At 30.6% G+C, this 14,436-nt stretch overlaps 1 protein-coding gene across 2 annotated transcripts in view; it reads left to right on the top strand.

Moving 5' to 3' along the window:
- The window catches only part of LOC139487517 (E3 ubiquitin-protein ligase TRAF7-like), a 44,251-nt gene that overhangs the window by 16,063 nt on the left and 13,752 nt on the right, over nt 1-14,436 (top strand). For both annotated transcript variants that reach the window (XM_071272375.1, XM_071272376.1), the window contains 4 exons: nt 281-397; nt 845-961; nt 4,027-4,146; nt 8,597-8,728. In XM_071272375.1, coding sequence (XP_071128476.1) covers nt 281-397; nt 845-961; nt 4,027-4,146; nt 8,597-8,728 — 486 coding nt within the window. The remainder of the gene's footprint in view (nt 1-280; nt 398-844; nt 962-4,026; nt 4,147-8,596; nt 8,729-14,436) is intronic.

The following is a 14,436-nucleotide window of genomic DNA, read 5'->3' as shown; positions in this document are numbered from 1 at the left end:
ACTGAGAACCAATGTCTGAATCTGAAAATGTAGTCAGAGGTCAGTAAATTAAAAATAATCACTTAAAACTAACACAATTTTATATGCTGATTAATTTAAGAGGGTATGTCTGCAAGACTTTTTATAGTGCTTCATGTCAGCATACACCATGTGATGTGTTTTTATAGCTTATTAACTTCCTGATTATCAAATTCTTAAAGCATGTGTATCATAAGGGTGCAGAAGCTCACAGTATATCTTGTTATTTTTTATATATTAAAGGGATCATTTTTTTTTCCAGATTTGGAATATTGATACACTGGAAAAGGTTGCTGAAATTGAAGCTCATGAAAATCCTGTTTGTACTCTAACTGCTGCCAAAAATATGATCTTCAGTGGATCACTAAAAGTTATTAAGGTATGTAATGTGGTTGTTGATTGGATACTGTTGCTCTGAAGAAAACAAAACAACCAGAAACAACAAATCCAACAAGTTTTATTGAATACTCATTATTAAAATCAATCGAAATCAGCTTTATTTGTGAGAGACCACTTAGTATTATAACCTTGATATGTTAAAAATAAATAATGCTTCACATTATAATATGCTATGTTTTGTTTTATCTAGCTGTGTTTTTATATTGTACATAACTATCTGATTCATTGGCAAATATGAGTTGTTGATTTGGCCAAAATAAACAGTATTTTTGTGCATATGTTGGTTCATTTAATACACAAGATTAATTGATGCGGCCACAGAACACAAGAATATATATCCCTTATATTTTGGTTTGTTACACAAAAAGGTATATAGTGTTTTTCATCCCAGTACAACATGATTACCACAGTCTATATTATATTTCAGATATGGGATGTACATACATTGAAGTTAAAGTGTGAACTGACCGGTTTGAACCATTGGGTGAGAGCACTTGTAGCCACACAGAACCATTTATACAGTGGATCATACCAGACAGTCAAGGTAAGCTCATACTATGTAGACTGCATCTGTATTTATAATTATCGCTATTTTACAAATTTTTCCTTTTGATCTTGCTGACTGATAATTTCCTTTCTCACTGGAGTCAAGTGGTAATATCAGATTATCACATGGCATTTTTGGGGAAAGACGGCTTCAAGCCGTCAATTCCCTAATGGGGTTGGCCAGAGTATCATTCACTCACGTCAATCATTTTGTTTTGATAGTTTGGAAACCCCCTCAAAATTTTTATACTGAAATTGATGACAAGGAGAACAGATTGACTTTAAATACATTTTTTACACATTTCCCTTCTGTTTCTCGTGAAATTATCGTATATTGAGCTTTCCCTTACACTATATACGTTTCTTTTACAGTCTGGAAAAATCAGTATTACAAAATATTCTAAATATATCTAACCTAGTGACCTCATTGTTGGAATGCCACACAGTGATATCCTTTATTCATTATAAAAACCAGTCACAGTATTTTTTGTATACTAATTTAAAATCCGTATTTGTTAAATGTAAACCTAATGATGTTTGCTGTAGTGTAGATCATTCACACACCAAGATGCAATGCTTTAATCTGAGGCTATAATCAGATAATTTGTAGGTCAACTTTCGCGGTAAACAATGTCAATGGGGATACATGAGATTGGGGAGAGAAACGACAGTTTTCATTGTTTCTGTAAAGTTCTGTTTTTAGAATCTTCCTCCAATTCAGGAGCACCTCCATTGATGAGTAATTATACACTAAAATCAAAGTAAATGTTTCTGAACACTTAAAATGTGACATTTAGTATATGATAAGTAGTCTTCTATATAAAAAAAATTTGTGTATCAACATAATTATTGAAATGGTTAAAAAAAAATAAAAAAAAAAAATGTTGCTTTTTGTAGTTTCTACCTATTGAGATTGGGGAGAGCAACTGCAGTTTTCATTCTTTCTGTAAAGTTATGTTTTTAGAATCTTTCTCCAATTAAGGAGCACCTCAATTGATGAGTAATTACCCACTAAAATGAAAGTTAATGTATCTGAACACTAAAAATGTCACATAAAGTATATATGATAAGTAGTCATCAATTAAAAAATAATTTTGCGTACCAACATAATAATGGTAGTGGTCATTTTTTTTTTTTAAATATTGCTTTTTGTAGTTTAAAGCTATTTATTCATGAATTTTACAGATATATCAAAATATGGGATCTGGAAACAAACTTCACACAGCTTATATCAATCATATTTGATTTTATAAGTACATGTATCCCTGTGATGAGAGTTGTAACTGGGAACTTTATCAATGGAAAATTAAAACTGAATAGATTTTTCAGTCCTCACTTTCTTGAGAATATTGTCACAAAAAATTGAGAATGGTCTTAGCCTGTCGTTCAGTTGTACATAATTAAAATTCTAAAATATATTGTAGTAGTTGTTAAATTCAATTGAATTTTAGATAATTAACTCCCAACTTTAATCAAATGTTTTGATTTAGAAGGTGCAGATCTCATTGGTCCAAATTGTCTCTATGATGAATTCTTGACTAAGGAAATGAAATAACAATAAACAACAATTAGTTTCATTATTGTTAGCCTTTCTACATGTTCTAGTTGTTCTTTTGCTCATTCTTTGTTTGTAGACTATCTAAAGATACCCCCCTAAAAATTGAAACAATGACTGTCTTTTCCCTCAGAGCTCTTCAGCTCTTTGATTCATATCATATGTATTATCAGCCTTAGGTTCAATATCAGCCGAAGAGCTGCATGGCTCGAGGGCTGATAATACATGGGATTTGAAAAATGACATGTTAGGATCTTTTGTTCATATGCTTGAACAATTGAGAAAAAGAACAGATTTATATATTGATCCTTTTAAGTGGCTCTCAAATAAAAGTTCAAGAAGTGAAAAGTTTTTAGATGTTGGACCCCAAATGTAGAACATGAATCGAACACATGATATCTATCTATACGGAATAGAAAAACAACAGTATGATATATTCTTATTAGGACGAAGGAAAATATAGTTCAATAATATGCATAATGAACACTGTTTGAAAAATCAACATTTTTAAAAGTAACTTTCTAAATTATGTTGAAATATTTTTACAAATGCATTTACTTTATCATTTATTTGTTGTTTTTTTTTTCTTTCTCCATTTTAAACATTATACTATACTGTATCCAAATAATTGTTTTATATCCTATTTTGTAATTTTTTTCACTGAAAACATACATTTGAGGTGTATTTTCTGGAATTTGCCGAGTATCAACAGAAAGCCATGCGATAAGGCTACGGAAAGGCATGTGATAAAATTCGAAAGATGTGATCAACTTTTCATATCAGCCCGCTAAGCACCAATTTGAAAAATATGGAATTTACGTAAATTTAATGCTATTATCATAGGGTAAAAATCATATGTTATTTAATCTAAGTATATGATAATTATAGATTATCGATGATCATCTCAATGAGATTGGTTTTCTCACTTGAGCCGGTACGGCAAAAGCAAGAAAAGCAATCGAGTGGAGATGACCAATGATAATCTGTTTATTGCTATTTTACCTAGTATGACAATTTCATGTCAATTCCATTAGCAACACCACATGCCTCCATAGTTATTTTCCATCTCAAGCAAGAAAATAGTGATAAACAGATAATTATTGGTCATCTCAACTAGAAAACCAACGATAATCTATATATTTATAAGTTGTTTCATTTAATTCTAACTCCAAATATGAGAAGTCTCAATGCTGAAGACAACTTGGGGATGTGGGATTTTCTCACTGTGTTAATGACCCATTGATGGCTGTAGGCTTTTTTCTGTTCCTTGCTCAAATTTTTATTTCTTTGACACATTCCCTATTTCTATTCTCAATTAAGAATTTTATGACATATATATATATATATACACATAGATTTGTATGTCATGTGCTGCTATTTATAGGCACTTACATATATATATTTAGTTTTGTGTGTACATGCATTCCATTTTGGTGAAAGTTTTTTTCCCCATTTCTTAAACTTTCTGTAATCACCACTACTTATTTTTCATTGAAATTTTATTATAGATATGGGATTTGGAGAAATTAGAGTGTGTTGATATCCTGGAGACTTCTGGTGGCAGTGTGTATAGTATTGCCATTACACCTCATCACATACTGTGTGGGACATATGAAAATGTTATACATGTAAGTTTTTCACGCTGTTATTTCTAGTATCTAATATTCTTTGGTACATTGTATTATTGAAATTGAAAAGCAGGCTAATATTTCTGTAAATAATTGCTTTGTAAAACCTGTCACTTTTGCAATTCTTAATATATTTTGGTAAAATGTATATTTTCCGGACCATATGAGTATTTGGACCATATGTGTATGGTCATGACCATATGGGTATATACTCATATGGTCCGACCATACGCGTATGGTCCAACCTTACACATATGGTCGGGGTAATTAACTTGTTCACTTTAATACTTCATGAGGTTTGACCCTTTTATATTTGTCACTTTATTAAAAAGACGCTTTCAAAGGCCATTATTAACTAAGGAAAAAATAGCAGTTTCATACAGTTTCTTTTACGCACTAGTCAAAACTTTAGTAAACACATTTTATACATATGGTCATTACTGATTTGTTAATTCAAGTGCATGGTAATAGGTCGACGTGAGAACTTTCAAAAATATCTTAATGAAGTGTTACACAAGTAGTTTACTGTTTTACCAGCTGTCGGAAAGTCAACAGGATAAAGAGTCACAGATACACACAGATTTACACAATAGGTGATACATATTGTAAAACAAAGTTTTGTTAAGGAATGACCATTAACTTCAAAGAGAAAAGGGGGTGATTACGTTAATTTTCTGTGTATATTTGAAAAAAAATACCAACAAGTCTAAATTAAAATACCTATATGGTCCAAATACTCATATGGTCTGGCCCGTTAATAACAAAAGAGTATATACTCATATGGTCCAACAATACCCTTACGATCAGAACATATGAGTATACGCATATAGTCATGACCGTACAGGTATAGTCCAAATACTCATATGGTCCGGAACATATATAAAAGATTTGAATTAATTAAGATCTGATCAAGTTAATAAAAAACTGTGTTAACTCATTAATTTAAAAATGTATAGGAAGAGTTGCAATTGGCCCTGACATTCTACTATTTTTTAAACTAGCCAAAAAAGTACACATTTTCAAAAAATTGTTATGATAGAACTCAGTAGCACCTTTTTGTTACAGAACCTTTTTGGACTCAAATACATTTCAAAATACATTTTAGTAATGATTTTATCAGAATAAAGTCCATTTGAATTATGTGAAAATTATTTCGTAAGTGCTTCCAACCATTCAGTTTTGACAAAATATTTGATATTTGTATCAAAGATTTTTTTATCAACAATATCTTACTGAGTTTTAAACATGTTAAACAAAAAGAGATCAACAAAATGTTGAGCACTACAGAGGATTATGTTAAAAGTTGTAGTATAACCCATTCAGTTCTTAGTTGATTTGAATAACAATTTATAATATTTATTAAAAAAAAAAAATGCCCTTAGACTTTATGTTTATTAAAAATCACAGATATTTGGACCTAGCTCAAAAGCCAGTGCCAAAACTTTGAGTTAGATTTTATGGATCTAAGGCTAGCACCAAAGCAGTAGGTCCGGTTAGGACCGATTTTGGCCTCAAATTTCAGATTCATCTGACGAAAGATTTTGACCACTTTTTAAACATTTAAGGTGGCTCGTGGGTACAAAAATTTTAGCATAAAATTAAAATTTATTACTTTATGATATGGTACAAAAATCAACCCAAAAAATAGATTCGGTTTGGCCCCAGATGACTTTTAAAATGTTTATATCATTGAAAAAGCTCCAAATTATCTCCCTTTGGTGCAAAAATGCAATTTTTTGGCATTGAATTTAAAATATCTTTTTTAACTCATCGGTGACCTATATTTTTTATTATTGTTTTCAAATAAGCTGTACATAAACTAAATAATTGTTAAATTTAAGCGATTTCTGTAATTAGGTTATTTTTTATTTCGATATTACCTCTATTTCTCCTATTAGTTTAACAGAAAAAAAGGACATTTACAAAAATGTATGCTTCTTCCGGAGGCAGATAGTGAGCTTAAATGAACGGTGACCCCATTTTTTTATTTCATTTTTCTTTTAAGTATATGATAAAGTTCTTTTATAAAAAAAAATAAAGCGAAATCCTATATTAGAAAAAAAAAAAGATTTATACCCAGGAGCCCCCTTAAGAGGGTGTATATTTCATTTGAATCAATTAGTTAATGTAGAAGATTTTAACTGATTTTGTCATTAAAAACGATCCGATTCAAGCTCAAATATGAAAAATCTACCAAATATGCTGAAAAATGTCATTTTTCAGATGTTTTTTGTCAAAAATGAAAGTGGCCGCATCCGTGTTCATCCTCATCCTTTATATATGTTATGTATTATCATCAAATACAACTAACATTTCAACATTAAGAATGAACACGAATGCAGCCACTTTTGTTTTACATGAAAACTGTCTAAAATTTAACTAAAATGCTAGAATAGTGAAGATTTCAGTAATTAAGAATGACTTAACGGTGCTAGTACCCAATATATGTGCATTGTATTGTCAAAAACAGGCCATATTTATGTAGCAGAAGCATTCTACTGTCCAATAAATAACTAAAAGTTTACATTTTAACAATTTTATAAATCTGCTATATTTTGGGGCCAAAAAGGGTCTTACTCCTTTGGACATAAAAAGTTTTGAGTACTATTGCCAATGAAACAATCTTTAGTTAATTTTATTATTTTCGATAAGATATGCAATATTTATATTCACACTGAGTTCAAAAACAAATGTGTATTGGATACGTTTATACTGGTAATTATGAGAATTTTGAAGTGTAAATTATATTCCAAGTTGTGAATGTAATGTGTAATTAATAGTTATCCCATAAGGACGCGGTGTGTCAGTGTAAGATCATCCCGATGGCCGGAGGCCAGAGGGTGATCTTACACTGACACACCAAGTCCGAATGGGATAACTATTTTACATCCCAGCTGTTTTAGATTAGACGAAAAACCATTAACAAATCATAAAATCTAGTTTAGAACGCCACACAATCATTATAATATACTTTATATATTACTATATGATGTATACCCTTTATGACCCCCTAACACGATGAGTAGATATCAAACAATGTCAACTCGCCCCACTGGCAAATCGGCCCACACTATATCGCCACTTTATGAAAAAAATCGCCCCACTCTTGTAACCGACTCGCCCAACTTTAAAAAAGTGTAAAATCAAATTGAACAATCAGTCTGACAACTCATTTATTTAACGAAAAGGGTTTAAACCCCACTGAGTAAAGGTCTGCCAACTCTCCCCAGTTATAAAAATATCTTGCTTCCTTTAAGTATGTTAAATTTCTGATAGTTCGTATCCAGTCGTCCTGGTGAAGTGGTATGTGTCGTGGCTTGATATGCTAAAGGTCTTGAGTTCGAATCCCAGCATATACACTGGATTTTTTCTACGTGAATTTTGATAGATAGTAATCTCCGTATAATTAATTATAAGTTTTATACTGGATTTGACATTCCCGCCAAAATGTTACAGAACAAAGGAAAGCATGCATAACAAAGAAACTTAAACTGGGGTGATCTGGTTGGGGTGATACGGCTCAGATCACCCCTGTTAGAACAAAGGAGCTGGGATGTAAATTATAGGACAAATAGTCTAATTAAATTCTTTCATGCTATATCCTGAATAGTCATCACTACCTTTAAAGAGTTCAAGGTTATATAATGCAGTAAGGTGAACATTCTTTAGATTGATAATAAACGAATAAAAAACAATTTGAGGTCACTGTATGACCTTGATAGTTGATACTGAAGCTAAACACTTAATAATTATAAGTTGAAAGAAACTGCATGGGTTATCTTTTGGAGGAAGGCTATTTTAAAATTTTAAAACTGTAACAAGCAAATCTCATTTACAAATAAACATCACTAAATTAATAAATGAAAAAAATAAGATAATTGTTATTCAGCTTTTTATACGCCCGTTAAAATTTTGTTCAAATGAAGTGGATGTACCGGTAAGTAATTATAGACAATCATAATGCCTTCAACAATGAGAAATATCCATACCTATAAATGGCCTGATTGATGAATATACTTTGTTGTTTCTTAAAGCAAAATTAATAAATACTTACTTTTCCTCGAGTACAATATCATAAAATCAAAGTTGTGAAAAACTCCAAAAAAAAATGATTCAAAACTTTATTTTAGAGTTATTTACTTCTTTGTAAAAAAAGTTTTTTTTCACATGTCGCACTAGTTCTGTATCTCAAAAACCATTTATGATTATTGCTTAAAACTTTACACACTTCTCAGTTATATTAATCTAAATATCTGTTTACATTTTGGTGATGATTCAAAATTTCTATTTAGAGTTATTGAGTTTTTTGTAAAAAAATGGGTGGTTTTCACATGTCGCGCTGTATCTCAGAAACTATTTATGATTATTGCATAAAACTTCACACACAAAACAACAGGCGTATCATGCGCTTATGGCGCAGCAGTTATTTACACCTGTATTTATATTTTAGGTTTGGGAGATAGATAGCAAAGAGAATGCAAAGACATTGAAAGGCCACAGTGGCACAGTGTATGCTTTAGCCACGTTACAATCTCCTACGGGTATTAAAGTCTTCAGTGCATCATATGACAGATCTTTAAGGGTAGGTAACTCTGTTGTAAATGTTTTTCTGTGCTTTACCTTGAATAGGATACCAGTTACAGGATACCAGCTGTAGTCCATTATCTATGAATGATGTCCCTTGATATATCTGAAATCTTTTAAATGGGATATTGTAGCACGATGTAAATTATGTAGAGATGTTTTGAGATGTATTATATAAAATCTTATTCAACTTCTTGTAAATTTTATGTGATTCTGACATGTATAGAGTGAATGACTCTCTTAAGGGCATACCATACAGTTACAGGGGAGGTAATGACGTTGCCAACGAAAATTGTTATTTTCGCGACGTCAAACTATGACTTATCGGGAAAAGATGCAGTTTTTGACTGATTTTTATCATTCAAACTTATTCTTAAAAATGAGTTCATGGACCCCTCTTTTTTAAAATGCCATTTGGTTTGATTACACGAGAAGATTATGTTTGCCAATTTTCATGAAAACGTAAATAGTGTAATTTTTTTAAATTTGATAAATATACAGCAAAAAATGATGTATTTTTCTACATTCATCAACATTTGATAAATATGAGTTATTTCTGAATGAAAAATGTATAAATTTTATAATTTTATAAAATACAGAAATTTGTGTTTATCTTTTAAAACAAAAAAGTTATGTCTTTCTTTCAATGGAAAATACGGCCACAAATCCGAATTTGATACTTTATCCATTAATTTATCAAATACTTTATCCATTACGATGATTACATTCCCAGTTGATGTGCGTTATCTACGTCATTTTGTCTCTTTCAGCAAGCATACCACATCTTATTTTTATACTTTAGAATCTCATTGATAAGAAACTTGACAATAGAAATGGGTGTAGATCTGTTAACAATAATTGCTAAAGGTGTACTTAATTTACCATTTTTACAATAAAAAGATTTGATAAAAATAATATTTTCAGAGACAACAATTTGTATTAACAATTTATTGTTTATATCAGATAATAATGTTATCGTTTCTTTCCGATGTCCGCCAATAAGTAGACTAACTTATGCATGTAGTTGTCAATGTAGTTATCCTGTTGACTCTGGAGGAAAGGATTGAACTTGACTGAAATAAAAAACAAAATATTAATTATAGTTACATCAGTAAATGTATTTTCCATATTCTTAGAAAGGAAGAAATAATAATACAATGTTCAGCTAGATGGTGAAAAATAATATAAAACATAATATTACAATAAAACAGTAATAAATCAGGTACTTTGACTATTTCATTGTGGCTTGTTATTGGTAGTTTGGATGGCAAAAGCCACTAGTGTCCTATTGAATTATGGACACATGAAAGACTGAACCCATCAGACAGAAATCAATGCTCCCATTGTTTACTCAGAGTTACAACTTCTTCCCATACTTGAACTAAAGCAATCTTGTGTTGACAAATATTGAAACCTAAAGAATAAGAACACAGTCTAAATGTAAAAAACTGTTTGACAGATTAGATTTTACCTAACATCCATATTTTTATGCCCCATTTATGGGCATTATGTTTTCTGGTCTGTGCGTCCATTCGTCCGTTCGTCTGTTCGTCCGTCTGTTCCACTTCAGGTAAAAGTTTTTGGTCGAGGTAGTTTTTGATGAAGTTGAAGTCCAATCAACTTGAAACTTAGTACACATGTTCCCTATGATATGATCTTTCTAATTTGAATGCTAAATTAGAGTTTTTACCCCATTTTTCGCGGTCCACTGAACATAGAAAATAAAAATGAGGATGGGGCATTCGTGTACTGGGGACACATTCTTGTTTACAAATATTTAAAGTAGGCTATGAAAGTGTTAAACAAAAGGTTTGGATATGACGTTACTGGAGTTGAGTTATTTCACTTGGGCTCCCTTTTAGATTTGACTAACTAAATTGAAACATACTGTACCATCAAGTCCTTAATAGAACATATAGTGATGAATCAAGCAAAGCTAAAGGACATTAAATTGTTCAGAAAAAAACTTTTTCTAAAGTCTGGTGGTCAGTATATCAAGTTGAATTTGTTTGATTAATGAAGGAATTATGCACATATACTATTAAACATTGCAACAAATTGCTATCAAAATCTATTTATTGCTTTTGGTAATTATAAATCTATAGAGCTATCACTGCAGCTATCACTGCACAATGCCCATGTCTGAAAGAGTAACCTTATTGGAAATGTTTTGTAAGCATTTCTAATTATTCCTGTTAAACCATTAACACTCTATTTATTCTAGTTTTGGTGTTGAAACATGACTTAGAATAATTACAATATAGGTTTCTAGCTTCCAAAGTGGCAAATTATGAATATGTTCTATTACTAGCTATACCCTGAACTGAACATCCACTGATCTGTACTATATTATGATAGAGAAGGAGCAATTTACTAGACTAAACGATAAAAAAATAGTTTAAAAACAATTTGATATGTAAATCTTCAAGGATGTTATAATGTATTACTTAAAGTCACAAACAGATAAATTAGATATGAGCAAACTTTAAAGGAGTATTAGCTGAGATGAAAATTAGAACAAAAAATTGTTTCAAACATTTATCATGAAAGTGGAATAATGAAATAATATTTTGCTATTACCAGTCACAATTCAACTTGTAAGGCAATAATTGAACCTCATTTGAATCCATCATCATGTAGCCCTCCCTTGACCTTACACTGAAGATGGGATATGTATGCCTTAATCATGTTCATTTATTGAAAAAGTAGTCACAAAAAAAAGATTGAATATCTTCTGAGGTGATCTCTATGGTTAACTATATGGAGCCTTGTCTTAAATGTGCATGAATATGCTGATGCATTATCTGGAGCCCATGCAATGTTTATTGTTTCTTTTGTAATTCGGATTTACATCTTAGTAAGATGTGAATCAAATATGAGAATTATGTCAAATCAGTGATCACGAACTTGACAGCTAATGCCTCTTTAAAATAAATTAAGTCCATCTATAAATGTTAAATAATTGGGAAGTTGACTCTGCAACTTAATTGGATGAACCCATTGTATTTGAAATCATTACTATTAGGACCCATTGGACCCTTAGCTTGAATACTGTATCTATTGAGTTACAGATTTTACGTAAGTTATGATTTATCATCTCCAAATGTGTTTTTGAGAACAAGACTGAAATATATAGCTTAAATATGGTTACACAGTTAGTTGTTTTAGATCTCAAGGTACTTGTTTACAATGGTCAAAGCATTGAATTGATAGTATTTCTTATTTTTTAACCGTAGTATTCTTGTTGGGAACATTACTTTTGAGCTAAAGTGTCTTTCTCTTTTTACATAAAAATATTACAATAAAAATTGATTGTAAGTAATAATCAAATGAGTCACAGATATTTCCAGACTTAGCTTTATGAATTAAAAACTCTAATAAGGTTGAATTGAAAAGGGGCATCAAACTCCAAAGATCTTTTTTAGCTTTTATATAATATGAAAAGTTCTCATTACATTTTTCTATGCCAGGAATATTTTTTTCCGTTCTCATAGCCCACTATAAGTTGATAACAATGAAGAAACTGATATATCCACCTGAGACGTCATTTTATATTATAACAAAAGACGCAAATTGAATTCAATAACTGTTATAGTATGAAACTGATTTCTAATAATTGTTAGTATGAAATTGAATTCAATAATTGTAATAAGTTCAGTAGCAGTCATTCAATTTTATTGACAACATTTATGTCTTCAAAGGACAAGTACAGAAGATTGTATTGGTCTTTCTTGAGAAATTTAACAGTCAATATATAATTCATATGCCTTTGTAATTATGTTCATAATTACTTCTCAATGTCTAAATTAATAAATTATTGTTATTTGGGAGAACTATTAGAATTTATATCAATGACCAGAAATAATCCCTATCCATCTTGCAGTCTGTCAGTTTTAATTAATTTTGGATAGTGTCAACAGTATTTGATTGATTGATCATGATGTCACTTATTAATGTCCCCTAAGCCTATTGCAGCTGTTTTCTGGGTTTTCAGTGCCTATATTATTTACATGCTGATAATGTAAGGTCTGTGTTGGGAGCATTTATTTTGAATATAAGAAGTTGTGGGTGTTACTCACGGGACAGCTGTCCAACCACACAAAACAACCAAGAAACATCTGGGGAAAAACTAGATTGGGAACTGTAGCTCTTATGGTCCTTATGATATATTTTTTTACGATAATTTTATAAGGACCATGAGAGCTACTGTTCCACAGCTCACTAGAGATTTAAAACTTGGAAGGCCATAATTTGCTAATGTGAATTATTCAAAGTATAATACTGAGGTTATTATATATAGACCCCACACAAGAAATAAATTGTTTGTAACATTCAAGGTATTGTCTTTCAAGCAGTGCCACCTACATTGAATTAGTATTATATTGGATGTGAAAAACACTGCTTTTAATGACTGCTCCAGAGTCCAGAATCCTGTATTAAACATTATGTAATATCATCGTAGAATCTTCATAACAGCTATGATGTCATAACAAACATTAGAAATGTATATTATCTATAGAAATGTTAAACATGACAGTTATACAATTAAGTATTTATTGAAATACATTATGATACCAGCAGTATCGTGAGAAATTCATTATTACACTGTATACCGTTGTAATGATAGTGGGAATATGGTCATGACAGTTTTACAATTTTGTCTATTAAATGGTTGAAAGGATCTACTATCACATCAATGGGATGATTTCGGTAGGATAGATTTGTTGGATAGCTAATGAAGTCTTCAATAATTTATCATGCTGAGTTATACATTGATATTCTTCCCATATTTAAGGAATAACCTGTGGTCATAGTTTGGACAGTCCAGCCTTGAATTCAAACTTTGTATGCATTGTTATATCCACTTATCTTAAAAAAAACAGTATAGTTTAACTTAGGTCATTGTGTTTGCTATTGTTTTTTCTAATGACCCGCTGTGGGTCTAACTAGTAGTCACTTGAACCATTTCATCAACTGTTCTTAGAATTAATCAAAATCATTTCAAATAAATTCTTTTAAGACTGAAGTTCTGATTATTTCCTTAGATTATAATAAGGCATGTAATGAAAAGAATAATAATTTTAAGCTATAATATACCACTAAACTTCTTTAGATCATAGAATGTTTATTTATCATGGAAAGCTATGGCTTAAAACTAATCTAATGAAACTTCCTTAGATCAGAGACAGTCAAGACTATTGGAAAGCTTATTTGGTTTAAAGCTAATCAAATTAAAGTTCCTTAGATCAGAGACAGTCGAGAGTATTGGAAAGCTTATTTGGTTTAAAGCTAATCAAATGAAAGTTCCTTAGATCAGAGAAAGACAGTGTATTGTGGAAAGCTATGCTTTATATAAAGCTAATCAAATGAAAATTCCTTAGATCAGAGAAAGACAGTGTATTGTGGAAAGCTATGCTTTATATAAAGCTAATCAAATGAAAATTCCTAAGATCAGAGAAAGACAGTTTATTGTGGAAAGCTATGCTTTATATAAAGCTAATCAAATAAAACTTCCTTGTATCAGAGAAAGTCAGTGTATTATTAAAAGCTATGGTTTAAAGCTAATCAAATAAAACTTCTTTAGATAGAGAAAGTCAGTGTATTATTAAAAGCTGTGTTTTAAAGCTAATCAAATAAAACTTCTTTAGATAGAGAAAGTCAGTGTATTATTAAAAGCTATGGTTTAAAGCTATAAAATATCAGTTC

The sequence above is a fragment of the Mytilus edulis genome, chromosome 9 (assembly GCF_963676685.1).
Source record: "Mytilus edulis chromosome 9, xbMytEdul2.2, whole genome shotgun sequence".
Classification (NCBI taxonomy): Eukaryota; Metazoa; Mollusca; class Bivalvia; order Mytilida; family Mytilidae; genus Mytilus; species Mytilus edulis.
This window is presented reverse-complemented; position numbering and strand designations above follow the sequence as displayed.